Source organism: Euprymna scolopes, chromosome 8, assembly GCF_053919585.1.
Source record: "Euprymna scolopes isolate OS-2025 chromosome 8, ASM5391958v1, whole genome shotgun sequence".
Classification (NCBI taxonomy): domain Eukaryota; kingdom Metazoa; phylum Mollusca; class Cephalopoda; order Sepiida; family Sepiolidae; genus Euprymna; species Euprymna scolopes.
Genome location: NC_136489.1, coordinates 149,909,450 through 149,931,949, shown reverse-complemented (window position 1 = coordinate 149,931,949; position 22,500 = coordinate 149,909,450). Strand labels below are relative to the sequence as shown.

The following is a 22,500-nucleotide window of genomic DNA, read 5'->3' as shown; positions in this document are numbered from 1 at the left end:
GCATTTTATTAGTAAATAAAATACAAAAAGTAAGAAAATAATAAACAAAATACAAAAAGTAAGAAAATAATAAATAAAATACAAAAAAAGAAAAACGCCAGAAAAAAAAGACAAACTCACCTGCGTATGTAAAAGACAGCAGCTTTGTACGTTCCAAGGGTGGAGCCCAATTTCCCCAAATTGTATGCATGGAGGGAAAACTTAAACCCTGAAACAAAAATATGAATACTTTTGCAATAAATTTTGCAGACAAATCAAATTAAGAACAGTATTAGTGTCGAAAATTTTGAAGTGGAATTCAGTAAATTTAGAAGTAATGGTAGAAAAAGCATTTGAGAGTGAATTTTAGGAATTTTTGGATGAAATATTTAACAGAATTTTTGGATGAAATATTTAACAGAATTATTGAATGAAATATTTAACAGAATTTTTGGATGAAATATTTAACAGAATTTTTGGATGAAATATTTAACAGAATTTTTGGATGAAATATTTAACAGAATTTTTGGATGAAATATTTAACAGAATTTTTGGATGAAATATTTAACAGAATTTTTGGATGAAATATTTAACAGAATTATTGGATGAAATATTTAACAGAATTTTATTTGTATATAAATATTGTATTAATAATGCAAATGTTCTGTGCAATGATAGTTTTGAGGGTTTTAATGGTTAAAATATAATAATAATAATAATAATAATAATAAGAAGAAGAATAACAACAACAATTATAATAATAATAACAACAACAACAACAACAACAACAGCAATTATTGGATGAAATATTTAACAGAATTTTTGGATGAAATATTTAACAGAATTATTGGATGAAATTAAATAATAACAACAACAATAATAATAATAATAATAATAATAATAATACAGGATACCCAACGTAATAGAAAATACAATGAAAACATGGAGACTAGAACTGACAGCTGATGGACAGCACATAACAGAAATTAACATACAAAGAGGCATCTTCCAAGGAGACTCACTATCACCACTACTGTTGATCATAGCCATGATGCCCTTGAACAGTATTCTGAGAAAGTGCCAAGCCGGATACAAGTTCTCCAATACAGAGGAAAAAATGAACCACCTGATGTACATGAACGATCTGAAACCTTTTGAAAGGACCGAAAAGGAGCTAGAGACACTAATTAACACTACCAGGATCTTCAGCCAAGATATCCAAATGGAATTTGGAATGGAAAAGTGCGCACAACTAGTTATAAGAAAGGGAAAACTGGAAATGACAGAAGGCATGAGACTACCAAACTATACAGAAATGAGGGCACTAGGGGAACAGGACAACTATAAATATTTCGGGATTCTGGAAGCAGACACCACCAAAGCAACAGAAAAGAAAGAGAAAATTGGAAAGGAATTCCCAGGAGAACAAAAAAACTCCTGGAAACGAAATTATATAGCAGAAACCTAATAAAAGGTATAAATACATGGGCAGTATCACTAGTAAGATACTCTGGACCGTTTATAGGGTGGACAAAAGAAGAACTGAGACAACTTGACCAGAAAACCAGGAAACTCATGATCATGCATAATGCACTACACCCAAAGGACGATATTGACAGACTCTACGTGAAAAGGAAAGATGGCGGGAGAGGATTGATCTGTATAGAAGACTGTGTGAAGGACACAAAAAAAGAACTAGAAAAATACATAATGCAAAACACTGAAAGGATAATTATGGCAGCAAGAGAGACTGAAAAAAACAAAAAAAACAAAACAAAACAGAAAACAGAGAGACAAATGACAAAACGACAAAACGAGAAATGGGAAGAAAAACAACTCCACAGAAGATTCATAAGAATGACAAAAGATGAGAATAACGAAAACATCAGGACATGGATGCGAAAAGGACATATAAACCGAGTAACTGAATCTCTAATAACTGCAGCACAAGATAACTCGATAAGAACCAACCATATCAAAGCAAGGATCGATAAAACAAGAAAACAGCAAATGCAGACTATGTGGACAAAGAGACGAAACAATAAACCATATAGTAAGTGAATGCAGCAAACTGGCCCAAAAGGAATACAAAAACAAGCATGACCAAATGGGTAGGGTGGTACACTGGGAATTATGCAAACGACTGCATTTTGAGCGTACAGACAAATAGTACAAGCATAAACCCGCAACAGCACTCGAAAATGAGAACCACAAAATCCTATGGGACATGGACATACAGGCGGACAAACCCATCTAAGCAAGAAGACCAGATGTCGTAATAATTAACAAGAAAGAAAAATCCTGTCAAATCATAGACTTTGCAGTTCCAGCTGACCATGGGGTAAGTATGAAAGAAAAGGAGAAACGAAGCAAATACATAGAGCTAGCCAGAGAGTTGAAAGGGATTTGGATGATGAAGAAAATCAAAATAGTACCGGTAATAGTAGGAGCACTAGGAACAATCCCGAAAAACTTAAAAAAAAGAATGTCAGAAATTGGAATCAGAGGAATAACTGCAAAAGTACAACGACTAACGATAATGAAAACGACTAAAATATTAAGGAAAACCCTTGAATGCGGAGAATAATACAAGAAGACAATATAACGAATAAGCGTTACAGGGAATGAAGAACACCGAAGCTGGATATCTACAAGTTCTACACTCCCATCATGCATCTCCCCCCATAGTTTCATCACCGTTCCCCCCAATAAAAAAGTGATATCAAAGACCCGAGAAGGGTCAATAAGGACCGAGGAGCAAGCGCTTACCAGACCTCGGCTGGACAAGCGCAAAGAGAACTGGGACCTTGGGGAGGCTGAGTACCACTCAAATTCCAGTATTAACCAATGGTCACTACGAGCGAGAAATCAATGGTAAGCGGCTGTTGCGATGATGCAAATTCATTTTCAAATGCTATCGAAGGAGGTGGAGAGAGCTGGACGTCTGTGGAGACTTGTTGTCACTTCTTGTCTAAGAAGGATCTAATCTGATTTTAATCTTTACTTTTAATGATGCTCATAATTGAACAAAACATCAACTAAGAAATCTCCGATATTCCTAATTATGTGCGTCTAAAGCTTTTTAGTTGTTTTATAATTTAATAAACTTATTTTCTTTTTTCTTTTTACCAATAAAATTTGGATCAACAAATTTGAGCCACGGAATTTAAAAGAACATAAAGAGATACTCTCAGCATACGTTTTTCGGGTTTTCTCGCTTTTTTTTTTCAATCTTATTATTGTTCAAGTCCGGGATGGAGCATCGTACCGGATGCCAGACATTCACTCGTTATCTCATACATTCCAACAAATAGATCTTTTTAAGATTCTAACTGTTCCTTTAAGTGCAATTGTTTGAATCTCCCTTGCACTTGGTTCATTGGATATATTTGCTGCTTAGTTTTTGAAATTATTTTTCATGAGTCCAGTTTCTCCTAATAAATTACTGGAATGCAGGACATCTTCCTAAAATTCCAGTTTCTTTTCATGTCATACATAAGACCTTGGTATTTCATTATATTTTCCCTCTCAGTTTTATTAATGCCAGCATCATTGGGGACACTAACTTCTACTAAGGTTGCTTCTTTCTCCTTCTTGTCCCATATCACTCAGGTTTAATAGCTTCATTTTCAAAGTACATAGCTGTAGGAACTACATAGTCATCGTGGATGGTGTATGACTTATTCCCAACTGTCTTTTCCTGTCATACATAAGACCTTGGTATTTTGTTATCCTTTCCTTTCAGTTTTGTTTAATTCAGCATCATTGGGGACACTAACTTTTACTAAGGTTGCTTCTTTCTCTTTCATGTCCAATTTCACTATGTCAGCTTTAATAGCTGTTTTCTAGGTATGTAGCTGTGGATATTCCATAATCATAGTGGGTGGTGCATGACTTATTTCCAACTGTTCTTTCTGGTAAACATGTTGCGAGACTTGCTGCTGCATTCGATGCTCAACTTTTTACAGATCGTCTAGCGCAGATATTTACAAACTCTAATGTGCCGCATTTGTATAGTAACCGTCCCCCAGCAGAACCTTACAGCTAAATGTCAGGTGACTAACATCCTCTCTACTTCTATGTGGCAGATCTAGGGAATGTTTCTGTCAAACTTTTTGAACGATATTTCGAACGGAACAAGATAGAAACAGTAGTCCGATGAGACCAAATAATACGAATACCCAATCCTCATCTCATTCAGAAACGTAAGATTCTAACCGTCCCTTTAAGTACAATTGTTTGTATCTCTCTTGCACTTGGTTCACCTAGTATATTTGTCAGATAGTTTATAAAATTATTTTGCATAAGTCCGGTTCTCCTATAATTATTGGAATTATGGAGATCTTCATATGACTCCAGTTTCTTATCATGTCATACATAAAACCCTGGTGTTTCGTTACCTTTTCTTCTCAGCTCTGTTTAACAAAGCATCATTCTAGACACTAACTTCTACTAAGGTTGCTTCTTTCCTATCCCATATGATTATGTCAGCTTTAATATCTCCGTTTTCTAAGTATTTAACTGTAGAAAATGCATAGTTATAATGGATAGTGTCATTTCTGGTATATGTTCCCAGGATATGCTGCTCCGTTCGATATTCAACTTTCTATAGATAGACCAGCGAATATATTTACACACTACATTGTTCCTCATTGTATATTAGCTGTCCCCCAAGAAAAACTTATAACTGGATTCTAGGTGGCTTACAATCTCTACTTCTGTGTGTCAGAACCTGCACTTGTAATAATGGATGAGACCACTCATCTTTTTAAAAGCATTAGATATCAAGTCTTGATCTTGGGCAGACATTATAACTGTTTCCTGATCACAATGAAGCGACCGCTTTTTTTTCTAGCCAGTCTATAGAACTTTCCACATATTATGTTATGGAGAGGCAAAATATGCTGAAACAAGAGCAGACGAACGCACAAAATTCAATTTAAACAACAAATAAAGAGGGCATCAGCACATGAGAAAGTCAGAAAAAAGGGAAGAATAGTTATAATGGATGGTGTGTGACTTATTTCCAACTGTTATTTCTGGTAAACATGTTCCCAGGATATGCTGCTACATTCGATATTCAAATTGAATCTATATAACAAATCTATAGTTCCTGCCTGTTTGTTCCATGAATAACTATATGTATTTTGAAACTATATTCCAAGGCTATTTGGAGAAGTATGCAGGGAATCGATTCTGATGGTGTACCAGTTCTGAATACTGTTCTTTTTTTTTAAATTCTCTTATCCTTTTGCTCAAATTGGGAATGGGGCATCTTACCAGATGCCAGACAGTTACCCACTATCTCATACTGAGAGATCTTTTTAAGATTCTATCCGTCTTTTTAAGTGCAATTTTTTTAAATCTCTCTTGAACTTGGTTCACAGAGTATATTTGCTAGGTAAGTTTAAAAATTCTGTTTCATGAGTCCAGTTGCTCCTATGATTACTGGAATGATGGAGATCTTCCTAAGATTCCAGTTTCTTTTCATGTCGTACATAAGACCTTTGTATTTCGTTATCTTTTTATCACTCGGCTCTGTTTAATCCAGCATCATTGGAAACAACTAAGTTTTACGAAAATTGTTTTTCTCTCTTGTCTCATATCGCTATGTCAGGTCTAATATAGTTATGTTTTCAAGGTCTAATAGCTATGTTTCAAGGTCTAATAGTTATGTTTTCGAGGTCTAATATAGTTATGTTTTCAAGGTCTAATAGTTATGTTTTCAAGGTACATAGCTGTAGGAATAGCGTGTAACTTATTTTCAACAGTTCTTTCTGGTAAACATGTTCCCAGGATATGTTGCTACATTCGATATTCAACTTTTTACAGTTCAGTGGAGATATTTACATACTCCATTGTGTCGCATTGTATAGTAGGTGCCCCACCCCCAAGAAAACCTTACAGCTGAATGTCAGGTGGCTCACACTCTCTACTTCTGTGTAGCAGAACCTGCACTTGTTGTCATTGCTGAGACCACACACCTTCTTAAAAGCATTGGTTATCAAGCCTTGATCTTGGGCAGACATTATAATCCCCTCCTGATCATAGTGGAGCGATCCTCTTTTTAACTAATCTATACAGCCTTCTTTATCTATATAGTCCTGAGTGAATCAACCCATGTCTATTTAACAATGAAAATGTTATTCTAAGCATAAATGTGACAGACAAAAGAAAATGCTATTCCCAAAGTAGCAGGCTGCCCGGTGTTGCCTGGTTATAAAATACATTTAAATATGATATTTTAATCCATGTATTTATTATTATAGAGATAATTCTCTATTATTATAGAGTCGATTATTATATTGAACCTAATATATAGTAGTGAGATCAAAGCTAAAAAAATATATTTGACTTGGGTGCCATCAGCTGCAATTGAAACCAAAACACGATGCACTCTCACTCATTACTTAGCCTCTAAGTCACACCACGTAGATATATATATATATATATATATATATATATATATATATATATATATATATATATATATGTATATATATATATATGTATGTAGCATTGGGAATCCCAGCTTAAATGCTATATAGGTAGTTTGTAGAAATAGTAAGTTATGTAAGTATATTTTCGATTCCCATCAGCGAGTTTAGTGGGGTCACAAAAGGTTGGGATTGACAGGCGTCAAACTCAAGTCACCTTTTGTCAATGCACCGGAAATTAGGGGTGACACTGAATTGTGGTCGTAGGCTTCCGGTTGACGACGACATGTGGCAGTTGGTTTTGGGCTGCAGATGGAACAGACAGGAGATTAGGGTCTCTCCACGGCAACCAGAGTCCAGATATAGGCTTGCCTTTTAATAAAAGAATTGAAGCTTCAAATCCATCTTGTTATTAGCGATGCATCTGTCTGCAGTGACCACTTTCCAATGAGATGGAGACCACCGATCAGAAGATATCATACGCTGGCCAAGGCAATGCAGGTATGTACCTATTATACATGGCACATACACGTCGAGACCCTTCAAGGCAAGAAACAGTGTAAGGATAGAACACCTACACGCACCCACATAAGTAAGTACATTGATAAGTACACACAGACTTTTAAAAGTGCCCTTAGAAGTAAAAGAAACGGTAAAAAGAAAACGATAAGTAAAGTAAACGAACAAATCAATAAGTAATAAATAGAAGGACGCAAAAGCCTTCATATTTTACACACACACACACACACACACACACACACACACACACACACACACACACACACACACACACACACATATATATAAAGAGAGAGAGAGAGAGGGAGGGAGGGAGAGAGAGATGTTATTTGTTTTTGTTTTGCAATACTTTTTGAATGAATTCAATTATATATATGGAAATGCATATTTACCTAAATGCGAGTTGGGAAATAATTCTTCCTTTAACCAATTTTGGTAACCTCAAATGGGGAGCGGCTTATGTATTATTTTTAGAATATAATTATCCACTGATATGTGTTTTGTCATCTACGACTAATCAGAGCGGTTGAATCTGGCGAGATTCGAAATCGGGACCCCATGGTAAGAAGCGTACCCCACCTACCACTAGGCTCTTCCGCACGACTGAATGTATTGCGTTTTTTTTATGTAGATGTTATTTGTTTTTGTTTTGCGAAACTTTCTGAATGAATTCAATTATATATACGAAAGTGCATTTTTACCTAAATGCGAGTTGGGAATAATTTTCCCTCTAACCAATTTTGGTACCCCCATATAAATTTACATGTCATCCTTTTTTAAAAAGATGAACTTGCCCGATCAACAAAAGCAAGATTCAAGCAAGCAAAGACACCCGGCAGGTCCATAGAGTTTTATAATTATTAAAATTATGTGTGGCAAACCTAACAACAAAGTTTCTTATAGCGATGTGTCCATTCAATCTATGTGATAGACAAAAGAAAATGTGATTTTAAACCTGAGTGTAACATATCAACGAAAATGCTATCTAAAACGAACCCCTAACAGACTTACAAAAACGTTTTTTTGCTATCCTAACCATTTTTTTTTTTTTTTTTTTTTTTTTACACAGTGATCACCACTTATCAAGGCCCGGAAGCCACTCAGGGATAAGGGTTATTGCAAGTACATTACATTAGTGTGGAGATTACGTGTTCCATTTCAGATCAGGAGTAAAGGTCAAACCCAGAAGCTTGTCAAAACACTGGGCCTCACCCAGACGAGAGCCATCCATCACAATTGATGCCAGCTGGGGATCAGAGCATTGATGATGTAAGGATAGGAGTTTGGTTTTGGATGCATTAAAGGTAACCAGCCACATCTTCCCCCACTGAACCACGCGCTCGAGATCAGAGGAGAGAGAATCAGAGAGAACTTTGTCATTTACGGCCTTTGATGTGTTGCCGTAGATGGTCGTGTCATCAGCATAGATGTCAACGAATGATTTAAGTATGTGTTTAGGGAGGTCATTGATGTAGATCAGGAAGAGAGTTGGGCCCAGGATTGACCCCTGAGGGACTCCAGCATTTATATTGCAGGCCTCCGATTTTTTTTTACAGGTAGACAGAGACGCTATTTCAAATATGTTTGCGACAGATCTACAAAAATGCTATTTCAAACGTATTTGCAACAAACCTACAAAATACTGTTTCAAACATATTTGCAACAGACCTACAAAATATTATTTCAGACCCACAAAAATGTTATTTAAACTTTATATTTGAGAGACAGATAAAACTTTTATTTCAAATCTAAGCATAACAACTCGACCATCGGACAAAGGCATTTTAAGAGATACTTGGACAACTGATATATCTGAGATAAGGCGCATATGATGTCTCTTCCTTTTTAAAATGAAAATGAAGTGTGCTTGACAGACTGAAAAAAAAAAAAGAAATTAAAATAAAAAAATGAAAAAGTAAAAATAATTGTTGCCTCCAAGTTTCAAAGTCATTACGTCTCAACAGTGCTAGGTTTGTTTGCAAGGCAAATACTAAAATAACAATAAAAGTGTAAATTAAACTAATCGGAAACCACTCGAGAAGACAAAAAATGAAGTCGATGATTATCTTAGAGGAAAACTTTTTCTTTCTACTCATAAAAAAAAGATAATAGCAGCAATAATCGATATGCGGGCAAATAGGATTTCGTTTACTAATCTGCTCTTAAATACAAGTTTTAGCCTACTTGTTTATTTCAAACCAAAACTATAAACTGTGATTGGACGAAGCTTACGCAGATTGTCCACTTCACATTACAAACTGACATAAGAAGTTCCAGTCATAAAGAACACAAGAGAGAAGAGGAAATGAACGAATGATGGCGAACCTTGGCTACTAATGGCAATATAAAAACTGTTGCTCTTTTAGAACCATCTCAGAATTGTATGGTTCAATTTCCTGTTTGCATATATTGGATGCTGCCATTATATGGCAATTAGGGGGAGTATTCAGTTAGCTTGCTAGATCTGTGCTTGTTCAATTTCTTTAGGTTAATCTTTTCCGACATGGGAAAATGTACAGAAAATGAAGTTGCTGAAAAGTTGTTTAGCAGTTGTTTGTGGTAATGCATTTTTTGTTGTTGAGCATCAGTCATTCCGAATGAATTACATGATTATGGTTGACATTCGTTTCCCTGATATCTTTCTGGTTAGAATTATTAATAGGGTAGATTTGAGTGTCAAGCTTTGAAAAGTTCAGAGAAGGAAAAAGTATCAATGAATGTTAATCAATGAATGTGCCAACATCTTCGATGGAAAAATCTATGTTACAAATTTGGTTTCAGTAATCCAAAAGGCAAAAAAGAAATAAAAAATTAAGAATAAAAAGTCTGGCATCAAAAGGTTTGAAAAAAAAATCATCAAATATAAAAGATGGAAAAAATCCAATTTTCTAATCATAACAGATCGAACTTATTCTTGCACACAAATTAAAATTAATTACAGTTCTGAATTTTTTAGATGAGAACTTATAATTTGATGGATTTAATTAAAAATTTAATTATAATAAGTTAAAAATTATACACTTAAGGTTCCCTGATAATTAAATCATCTTTATAATTCGTGTAAACTTACTTAGATCAAAAAATTCGAAACCTTATAGTGCAGAGCTACCCCCTTTTTCCTTCCAAAACATGGCAACTTTAACACCTGACGAAGGTCAACGGTAACATCGACTGAAACGTTGTGCAGAAAACACTCAAGATGAGAACAATTACCAGCCATTAAAAACATCAATGAAACAATGACGTTTATTAAAAAGACACATTTTCGGTAGGTTGAGAATCCTTGAGAATCTAAAAATTAATTCACTTGTCCGACATCTGATATCACAAAGAAAACATCATCATCGCAAACTTTATTTAATAAAAAACGAATTATCCCCTTTATAATCACTCTTTAGCGGTTAAAAATCATTAAAATTATTTCCTCTCTAAAAATTTCCCAAACAAAAAACAAATAAACAAAAAAAAACAAACAAACAAAAAAAACATAGCAGTCTGTTTATAATTTCATTAGCTAATTTATTTTTTTAGCTATACTTAGCTATTTTATTTTATAATTAAAAAATTCACGTTGAGAGGAGACTGTATTTTTTTTTTTATTATAGATTCATTTTATAATTAAAAAAAATCTGCAAGTGAATTAATATCTGTTCTTTTATAATTTATATTAAAAATATTCAGAAAAATTAAACAATGTATTGTGTGTTGAATTTTAATTGAAAATAAATCTACATTTTAAAATCAATTTTTAAGATTTAAAAGACTAAGATAATTTGCTAAAAATTGTTTTAAATTCGTCGTTATTTGTTTTATTTTATTTTTTATTCATTTTATTTATAATGAGTTTAAAAATTTTAAAACTACCGTGGAATTTCCACTGGTTCTGTTAGTAAAATCGCGTTATAGTTATATCGTGAGTTATATTTATTCATTTATTTCTTTTATCTTGAACAGATCACGTATAGAGCAAAAACCAGTTTTTTTTTGTTACATTATTGTCCGGTCCTTAAGGTACATCTTATGATGAAACCCCAGTTTAGGAACTTTTACACACCACAACAATTAAACAAAATTTATCCCGCCATGATATCAGACTGCCTAGAACATTTTTGGACAAATTGTTCGCCTCTATCCTGTATCCAACTATTCCAAAATTCATATGCCTCAGCTCCTTTTAGCTATTTTGCACCTCGTCTATTCCAGAAGTTTAATAACTAATTATTATATATTCGCTGCGGCCGGTTGTTTAATGTGCTTTTCAGTCTATATAATTTCCAAATCGACTTTTATCACTGGTCAACGATATATACACACTGACAGCGAATAAAACACAACACAGCTGATCTATAAAAGTATTTTGTTTATTCCACACTGACAACATATTTCGATTTAGTTATAACGGTGTTGACATCAGTGAAGGCGAGTGACGGGGGTGGAGTGTGGGTGTTTTCACAGTGAAGAAAATGTGTTAGTTTGTCCTGACCGACTGTTGTTTCGAGTTATAAAAACATTCTTTTACCCTGGAATGTTTAATATTTCCCATTGTCTATTATTCTAAATCTTTGACCGATATTTCTGGTCAAATTATGCATTCCAATAGACAATGGTGGAAAATCTCGCATTCCTCACATGGAATTGATCTGCGTGTGTACAACCCATTGAATGCCTCTCTTCCTGGGGTCACCTGCTAAATATCCAATATAATTAAGCGCCTCCTAATCCTCCTGTGAGACTCCAATTTGGAAACTATCACTACTCTAGGGCCACTTTCACCCGGGGTATCTATCAGACTATCTGTTTGCAAAACAAATTAATCCATTCACGAATTTCATACAATTTCAACATAAAATTTCAATGATGGATCACCTGTCGCAAAACACACCACTAACCAAAATTATATATAATAAAATAATTTTTTTTATTTAATTTGCATTAAAATAAAAAAATATTAAATTTACCACAAGATTGCTTCCCTGAAGACTACAGCATGGTTATCTTTAAATTTTATGCCAACAAAAAACTTGTTATAAATTATATTAAAATGTTAATTTATTCTGCACATCATTTAAAATTTTTTATAATATCAATCGACAATATGTTCATCCCATAAACCATATCCTCCAGTGACTTTTAGCCTTGATAAGTTGTGGCCCATTAATAAGTAAATAAGATGAAGAAAATTCAGACTTGGTTTGAAGGAGGATGTTTAGAGTATATACCGAAGATTTTTCCAAATGTGAAAAGAAGTTTTTGAATTATTCTATCAATGAAAAATGAAACCGCATCCAAAAGCATATTCATTTTTTTAAAATTTAAATTTGAAAAATTAAGTAAAATATAAAAAATGAGATACAAGTCAGAAAAGCATTTCTTGCAATGCGTTAAAAAATTTTGTTTATAAACTTTAAAAAATTAAGGTACAAGATTAAATTTTTTTAGTTGAATTGCTGAATAATAGATATGTTCCGTTTTATTTATCCGTTTATTTATTGCAGACTATAAGGGTTAATGATTGTACAGTAATCAATGGGATAATATCGTAGTAATCGTTATTAATGGAAATTTGGTAGATTGGATTACTTAAGGGGGCGGTTCATCAAGAATTTGTTTATGTTGGACTTGAAGACAACCAAGTTGTAGTCAGCTGGGAAACAGGCAAACGGAACAGAGTTCCACAGGCGTGACGATCTAAGAAAGAAGCTTTGTCCATGGAATCTATCTACGTTTTGATTTAGGCACAGTTAAAGAGTGGGAAAAATTATTTACAGTGGTGTTTTTCGTGAAAGATTGGCGAGGGGGAACCAGAGATTGGAGCTCAAACGAGCACTTGCCATGGAAATAATGATAACACAAAGACAGGCTCGCAACGTCCCTTCTGTGGAAAGAGGTTGCAGGGAAGAGAAAAGGGCATCTCCCACTAAGCTACGAAGTCTATTTTGTACTGTCAAGGCAGGATAAGCTGCTTCTAGCAGCTCCTGCCCAGATGTGGCAACAATACTCCATCCCTGGACGGACTTGGCTTTTATTTAGGTAGAGAAATACATCAGCAGTGAGATATCTACTAGAGCGGTCTACTAAAATGGATAAATAATACAAATTACTTATCTCAGTAAGAATTCCCAATAATTAAATTATATATTCCGTTTTGTTTTAAGGGCAACAAAATATACAAAACAAAATAAATCCCAGGTAATTTTTACATTTAATTTCAATTAAATGTTTATTCTTTATTTTGTAAAGTTTATAAAAGTGCACTTTGAAAATTGATAAATTTCACATTAAATCTTGCACCTTAATTGTAAAAGTTTATAAAAAACCATTTTGTTTAAGCATTTTCATGCTTTGCAAGAAATGCTTGCTTAACTTGTAAAGTTTAGTCAAGATTATAACGTTGTAATATATATTTTTTTCATATTTTTAATAGTGGATGAAGAATTATAAAATATTGCATGATGCGGGATGCGTCATATGATTTTCCCTACATTATTTGAATCAAAATTTATAAATAAACTAGCAGACCATCCGACATTGTCCGGTCGTAAAATATTCTTAAATATGATATTTTGATTTATGTAGATTTCATATTTATTATTATATTATATTGGAACCAATATATAGTGATGATTGTGAAATTAAAAAAAAAATAATTGACTTGCCACCGATAATCGAAACCAAAACGTTTAGCTTACTATTTATTTTTCCCTTTGGTGTTAATGCCTGATCTATGAAGATATGTTTGTTGCAAGGCTAAAAATTAAAACATGAACCAATAGCTACTACGTTACGCATGCATATTTGTAATGCCGTCGTTCGACTTTCACTTGACAAATTCTATTTTTAAAATTTTCACACTTTTGTACCGATTTTCCTCGACTAAAACCCAAATATAAAGTTTCCCATGGGTTCGAATACCCTATATATTTCATGTCTGTAGACCAAAATTGACGGAGGAGTTTGGTAGGCAAAACTTTTAAACAAATATATATATATATGCATACATAAATATATATAGGAAGAGGTTTGTGCTTACTATAACCTTTTTACATAAATATTATGCAAGTATAAATCATGTAGAATATCTGCATGAATATAATTACACGTAATAGTTAACTAAAGATAATTATCCCATAAGAAAACCGACAAAAAATTAATAGCGAATTAATTAAAATGGATGTTTAAAAGAATATGCAAATTAGCTAGATCTTTTGTAGATGAATGGAATCCCACGACCCATGTATAACAAGGTTGTATTTTCTTTTTAAATAAATAGAAAAAACGGGGGGTTTAATATGAATATCAATACGCAAAAAACAAAAAAACAAAAAAAAACAAACAAAAAAAAAACAAATTCATAGGAGTATAGATATTCACATTTGACATATTTAATCATTTAAAAATACGTATTTCATCATAATAATGGAAGAAATCATAAGCCAAGTTATAGTTTGGGTACAGTATGGTTCTACTCAGACTTAAGAAATCCACCTTCGCAGGCTTTACTTTCCTTCTAGGGAAGGGGCGAGTTTATTCCTAATCGCCTAAGGGGAATGCCGATGTGGTCTCAGGCATTTTTATAGGCCAGAATGCACATCATATAGTAGTTTTTAAAACGTCACCTGACCTTGTGCTAACCTCCTGCAGAGGAATTAAATAAACACGCGTCCATACAAGTTCTGTGATATTTGCCTCTTTTCTACTGTCCGCTTTTTAATATCTCCACGCATTAGGAATTTGTGACACATGTTAATATATATCTTAAATTACTTCCATAAACACATTTATTTATACAGTTATAACCATATGTTTTAGTTCTTGTTTGTTTACCTCGTTTTTTTAATGCAAGGACAATTAAGAGACCAATAAAATAGTCTATACAAGAAGAGAAAGTATGTTAATTGTCATATAGTAAATACAAATTACAGGTAAATTATATTTTTTTTTCAAATGTTTGGTCTCGTTCATAAAACATGTACTACGATCTGCACAAGTTTCTGCAGCTGCTGGAGTCAGAAATCCTTAATGTATGACATCCTAGGTCACATGAATAGAGGATGGGGAACCATTGGCTGATGATTTAGATATAAAATGCGTGATTGGGGTGAAAATTGAATTTAAAAATATATATGTAATAAATATAGTAAATAAAAATTACAGGTAAATTTAAAATCTATAAATATTTATCAGAGATTTATTTTTTTCGATCAAAATCCTTGATGCTTTAGATATATTCATGAAAGCTTTATAGACTCCAGATTTGACCTAAGGGATTTGGGAAAATCTTTTTAATCCGTTTTCGGCCAGAAATTTGGCTGTCAAGGGGTCAACGATTTAATCTTTGAAAACTCTACCAAACTCCTTCGCCAATTTTCAGTCTAAACACTCAGATAAGGGTAAAACTAATTTCGCAAATCCTGGTATTAATTTTCTATAAAATCCTACCATACCAAGAAACCTGCGTAGGCTTTTTGCATCTTTGGGGCATGGAAAAGATTCTATTTCTTTAACTTTATTTGCAGTTGGTGTGATTTCTTTTGAGTTGATTCTAAATCCTAGGAAATCAAGAGATGTCACATTGAAGATGGATTTGGAAAGTGATATTTTTAGGCTGTTGTTTTCTAAGATTTGAAAAACTGTGTCGATATCTTGTTTGTGGGATTGCTTGTTGTCACTGAAGATCAATATGTCATCTATATAAATGAAAACACAGTCGATATCTCGGAAAATTTATCCATATATCTTTGAAACGTAGCCGCTGAGATTTTTAGTCCAAACAGCATGCATTCGATTTGATAGAGTCCCATCGGTGAGATTACAGCAGCTTTTAGAATATCATCACTTGAAATTTTAGATGTAAGTTATTTGGACATGGATCAAACTTTTTAATTTGATTTGAGCCCAAAACAATAAATGTTAAGGAGTCAAAATTGGGGTCAAAATTAACAATTGACCTCTGCGGTCTCTACTAAATTACTCAGCCAATTTCTGGTCTAAAGATTTGAAATTTTACATAAAGTGTATTCAGACATAGGGCAAGCTTTTTAATCGGTTTTTGGCCAAAAATCAGGCTGCCAAGTGACCAAAGTTCAAAAGATTTTACCTTTGCGGTCTCTTGCAAATTATTCAGCCAATTTTAAGTCTAAACATTTGAAATTGTACACGCAGCAAGCAAGCTTTTAAATCAGTTTTTGGGCGAAACTTTGGCTGCCAAGAGGTCAAAATTGAAAGAGTTGACACTTGCAGACTCTACCAAACTCCTACGCCAATTTTGGGTCCAAACACTTGAAATTTTAGATGTAGGTTACCTGGAAATGAGTCAAAATTTTTAATATATATATATATATATATATATATATATATATATTTATGCACATAGTTATGAACAGTACATAGGGCCCGAGCAAAGCCGGGCTGAACTGCTATTTATAAATAAAATTGTACCATGATATACTTCTAAAATCTATAATTTTAAATAATGCTTAATTAAACTTTATTTACTAAAGAAACATTTTTTAGCTATGACACAACATTTTTAAAATTTGGTTGAGGATCAAATTGTTTATGTAGTCAAGAATATTAATTTATTTTCAAAAGATGGGGAAAACATTTAGAAATCATTTTTTTCGTCATAATTTACATGACTTTTGTAAAAAAGACTAGAAAAAGAAAATTTAACTAAATTTTCTTATAAAACAGTGAGTTTATCATCATTGAAATGGACAACGATGCAGAGTAAGGATTTGTGTGTGCCAAGTTCGAACCCGGTCGGCTACACTGCACCACTTTTAAGTATCGATGTTATTCAGCAGAACTTTCAATCAAACTTCCTGATGTTTTAAATATATCTTTTTTTTTACACAGGAATCACCACTTAACAAGGCCCGGAGGCCACTCGAGGATAAGAGTTAACGGGTATACATTAGTCAATGTGATTATAGCGTAGTAAACATAAGTAGTGGGAATTTTGTAAATTGGATTACTTAGGGGGACGGTTCATCAAGAACTTGTTTACATTGGACTTGAAGACAATCAGATTATAGTTAGTTGGAAAGCAGGCAATCAGAAGAGAGTTTCACAGGCGTGCAGTTCTAAGAAAGAAGCTTTGTTTATGGAATCTACATTTAGGTCTAGGCACAGATAAAGAGTGTGGGAAATTATTGATAGTGGTTTTGGCTAGATGAGTGTTTTTCGTGAAAGTTTGGCGAGGGGGGAGCCATAGATTGAAGCTCAGCTGAGTATTTGCCATGAAAATAATGATAAAGCAGAGACAGGCTCGCAACGTCTCTTCTTTGGGAAAGAGGTTGCAGAGAAGAGAAAAGGGCACCCCCCCACTAAGCTAGGAAGTCTATTTTGAATTCTGTCAAGGAAGGATTAGCTGCTTCTAGAAGCTCCTCCCCAGATGTGGCAACAGTACTCCATCGTTGGCTATATCTGGTTTTTATATAGGTAGAGAATTGCATCAAGAGTGAGATATCTACTGGAGTGGTAGAAAGATCCCACCATTTTTTCAGCAATCTTGGCAATGGATTTGATATACATGTTCCATTTCAGGTCAGGAGTAAAGGTCAAGCCCAGAAGCTTGTCAAAACATGAAGCCTTCCCAAGACGAGAGCTATTCATTTCAACCGATGCCAGATTGGTATCAGAGCATAGATAGTGTAGAGATAGAAGCTTGGTTTTAGATACATTAAAAGTAACCAGCCACCTCTTTCCCCATTGTACCACATGCTCAAGATCAGAGGAGAGAGAATCAGAGAGAACTTGGTCGTTTATAGTCTTTGATGCGCTACCGTAGATTGTAGTGCTGTCAGCATAAATGTCTACGAACGATGTAAGGATGTGATTTGGAGGATCATTTATGTAGATCAGGAAGAGAGTTGGGCCCAGGATGGACCTCTGAGGAACTCCATCATTAATACTTAGAGCTTCTGGTTTCTGCCCTTGAAGCTGATTATTTTGAATAGGACCGCAACAAAATAAAAGTAGCATTAACTTTTTAACGTGTATAAACTTGAATGTTTATGTGATTTTTACTCATGGCGTCTAACCTCCTTATGTAATGTTATACACACGTTTGCACACACAGACCCAACACGTTGTAGCAAAGTTCATCTCAAATGAACATTAGAAGTAATAACTTGGCTCCTTTCTTTCACTCTTAATTCCATAAGAGAGATTTAAAAAAAAATGAATTAAAAAATATAATAGAAAAACAAAAAACACACGCACACACACACGATATGATTTGGGAACCTTAGGTAGGATGACCCCTGGTGTGCTTGAGGTATTATGGTGAATGAGAACTTTAACTAGGATCAAACATAGACTAACAAAAGTACAGTAACCCTTTCCCAATTTTTGAGTGGCCTTGTGCCTAATTTTTTGTTTATTTCTGTTTTGGTAGTAAACTTTCAGAGTGAATTAAAAATGTATAACTCAAAGTGTAGTATCTGTTCTGATACTACACTTCACTTTTTTGTTCTCAGTTAGTGGAAGAGAAATCCTTCACGACTGAGACAATTTTTTATTTATTTATTTATTTATTTTTCTCTACATAAAAAACGACCCTGGTGTCTAACTCTGCCTTCGTGGGGAGGCAAAGTAAATAGGAATAACGACATTTATTTCCGGGTACTTTCCTGAATAAAACGTGTTTCAGAACGTTCGGGAGAACGTTCTCCTTCTCTCTGACTTCTGTCCTCTCGAACGTCATCTTGAACGTCATCGCTGGTCTGTGCACACACTCTTTTTATAATCCTTTACTTCACACACAGTTCGACATTTGCATACGCCCGTCCACACTCTCTTACACTGGCAAGGAGATAAATAATATGATAAGGCAATAAATGCTAGGATAAATATTTTCTCGCATCATGTAAAGCAACTCAGTGTAAATTAAGTATCAATAAAACTGAACTTACCGTCGTCATTCCAATGAGAACTCTTAAGACAATGAGGAAGATGTAATTGAAATCGGCAGCAACGGGCGATATCAGTGATGCCACGGAAGCAACAAGCATGCCACCGCCAAACACTCGTTTGCCTCCAAATTTCGTTGCAAGCCAACCGCCGAGTACTTGTGTCATGACATAGCCCCAAAAGAATGAGCCCAAAACAAGTCCTTGTACTTTCTTGTCCCACAGGAATGTTCCCATCTGCCGAAACAATAGAAAAAACAAAAAAAAACAAAAACAGTCAAAATGAGATAAATATAAAACGGAGAGTCACAGAAGCAAAAAGTATAGAATTTTAAGATTACCTTGTGGGATTGTTTAATCCAGAGCAGTTTGAAAAAAAAAAAAAAAACATCATCATCATCATCATCATCATCATCATCATCATCATCATCATCAGTTTCATGCCCGTTTTGCATGCTGGCATGTATGGGACGGCTGTCAGAAATTGATTTCCAAATTAAGCTATCTCCTGCCTGGTCTTTATTTATCCCTCTTCCTCTCAAGTTTGCATTTATCATTTCCTTCCATGTTTTCCTGACCTTCTACCGTGAATTAAACGTTCTATACATTTACTGAACCAAGAAACCTCATCCATTCTTTTAACGTGGCCATAACATAGAAGTCTCCTGTCCTAATACATCTTCCTTATATTGTCAGGATTTAATCTTACCCTGAAATCATCAAAGCTAAGCCTGTCTTTAAGATTCACATTATACACCCTTCGTATCATTCTCATATCAATTCTTTCCATGTTCTATATTGGGACCAGTAAGTAAATATTATGTTAACTAATATGAATTTTGGCAGGGGTTACATTTGTACATGTCAGGATAACCTGGCAGCATATGGAAATAGACTCAACTACAGGTGGCATGATTGAAGCTGAGGGTCAAAAGTTAATTTCCTAGACAAAACACGCTAGGAATGCAAGAAAATGATATGACAATAGAAAAGTCGTCACAGTTTTTTGTCCGGAGCGATATAGAGAAGATGTGTCCGACAATGTAGATATAATTTAAGCAAGTGTTACCTTGAGACTTTGCCCGTGTGCGTCTCTCAATTCTATCATAAAAAACTGTTATAAAAACAAGTTAAAAAGTTAATCGTTATATATTTTTCTGTCCTCTCTCATTACTCAGCATTATAAGGTGAGAATCAAAGGTAAATGGAATAATCCTTGGAAAGAAGTGATGCTTCTCCTATATCTCAATGTAGTAAATACTCAAAAAGAGCCGTTGAGTCTCTTTCAATAATGGTCAACCACTATATATATATATATATATATATATATATATATATATATATATATATATATATAGAGAGAGAGAGAGAGAGAGAGATACATACACCCACACACACACACACACACACACACACACACACACACACACATGCGCACACACACATATATATATATAGGGTGGAACGATAAAAAGTGTCTCCCTAAAGTAATAAAACACCACAGCCTTATTTAAAAACTTTTATTAAAAAAATCAATTCAGGTAACTTTATTATGTAGTAAAGCTAAGACATATTCAACATAGCCACTTTCAGCCTCAATCACCGCCTCAGTACGGGTCCAAAACTGGGAGCATGCCTTTTCCACAAGCTTGGTGAATACTCGAAGAATGGCGGCGATCAGGCTGGCTTTGGTGTTGTGGGAGGTCATGTTGGTGATGTTCTCGACGTATGACCAAACGAAGTAGTCCAGCGGGTTCAGGTCGGAGGAGGAGGTAGACCATTAAAAGAAAAGTACAAAGTCGTAGCACTCCTTCTGAAGCCAAGCCTGGGTCTCTTTGGACTTGTGGACTGGGGTCGAGTCCTACTGCTGCACCTAGGGTCTGCCAGCGGCCACATGAATGCACTAAGGGATCACCACACTCTTCAGCACATCCAAGTACACTTTAGTGTTTACTTTCAAGCCGACTTCGAAGATGTGAGGTGGCATTACGTGGCTCTCTCTTGAAACCACACCAAAGATCATAACCTTGGCCGGAAACCTTGGTTTTATCACCCTGGGAACGTCCCTGTTATTCATCGCAGTCCAGCGATACATTTTGAGGGTGCTGGGAATGACCCTGTTGCAATAATTTGGATCAATAGAGAGCATGTATATATATAAAGGAGTCACCACTTATCAAGGTCCGGAAGCTAATTGAGGATAATGGGACATATTGTAGTAATCATTAATAATGGAAATTTGGTAAATTGGATTACTTAAGGGAATGGCTCATCAAGAACTCATTCACGTTGGACTTGGAGACAACCATATTGTAGTCAGTTGGAAAGCAAGAAAACGGAACAGAGTTCCAGGGGTGTGCAGTTATAAGCAAGAAGCTTTGTTCACGGAATCTACGTTTAGGTTTAGGGACAGATAAACAGTGGGGTAAATTATTGATAGTGGTTTCAGATAGACGAGTGTTTATCGTGAAAGTCAGGCACGGGGCGACCATAGACTGGAGCTCAGACGAGCATTTACCAATACAACGGATATGCATGTTTCGAAGTCCTCCTTTCTTCAGCGTAGCTTGACTGTTTCTGGGGATCGAACCCCAGCCCATATGTATTACAGTCCGGTGCGTAATCCATTACTATGAAGCAATAGATAATTTTACTGTTTATTTTTATCGCCTACAAACTTTTGTAGATTTGTTGATTAAAAAAAAACGAAAAGATATGGTTAACTAGTCCGGCGCGTAATTCATTATGCTAGTTAACACTATTATCGTTTAAAAAATATCAGCAATAAATCTACAGAAGTGTATAAGCGATAAAAATAAACAGTAAAATTATCTATGGCTTTGTAGCGTAATGGATTATGCGCGGGCTGTTAATACATATAGTCCGGGGTAGATTACTGTTTTAAAAAATAATATATATATATATATATATATATATATATATATATATATAGATATATATATATATATATATATATATTAGCAAAAGTACCCGTCGTTGACTGGGTTCAAAAACAGTCTACAGAAAATGGACTCTGATTTATGAAAGTATGATAGGTTTATGAAAAGGAAGGGTTGTAAAGAGATAGCTTCGAATTTGGGGGTATCAAAACTAAAGCAAAATATAATGAAAGTAAAAATAAAATAGATAAACCCCATAATTTATTATACCATACCTGTTCACACTGAAACACTTATCACAATATTTTGTGGATCTATATTAAAAAACCTTGTTCAACTTTGTGACATATTTCCATTCTATGGAGGTCAGGCGCGAACGAACACCCCATAATTTTATTATACCATATTTCTTCAAACTGAAACATAATTATCAAAGTATACTTACACAGACAGATATGAAAAGTCTTTATTAAAGTTTGTGCCTATTTCCATTCTATGGAGGCCAGGCGCGAACGCAGACCCCACAATTTTATTATACCATCCCTATTTAAGTTAAAACATACTTATCAAAGTATTATTATGTACATCTATATCAAAACACTTGTAAACGTTTTTTAATTTTTATATTTTTTATTTCCATACTTTGTGGACCAGGCGCGTACGCAGACCCCACAATTTTTAATGAATCATCATTATGCCAGATCAAACATACCCATTCCTGTGTCTCGATACATCTTCTATCGTTATATG

The 22,500-nt window shown here is 34.4% G+C and overlaps 1 protein-coding gene across 1 annotated transcript in view; it reads right to left on the bottom strand.

The window, feature by feature from the left end:
* The window catches only part of LOC145283827 (sialin-like), a 211,553-nt gene that overhangs the window by 39,280 nt on the left and 149,773 nt on the right, over positions 1-22,500 (bottom strand). Inside the window, exons 3-4 of the mRNA XM_080132921.1 lie at positions 18,854-19,087; positions 121-208 (exon numbers count right to left, since the gene is read on the bottom strand). Of these exons, the coding sequence (XP_079989047.1) occupies positions 121-208; positions 18,854-19,087 (322 nt within the window). The remainder of the gene's footprint in view (positions 1-120; positions 209-18,853; positions 19,088-22,500) is intronic.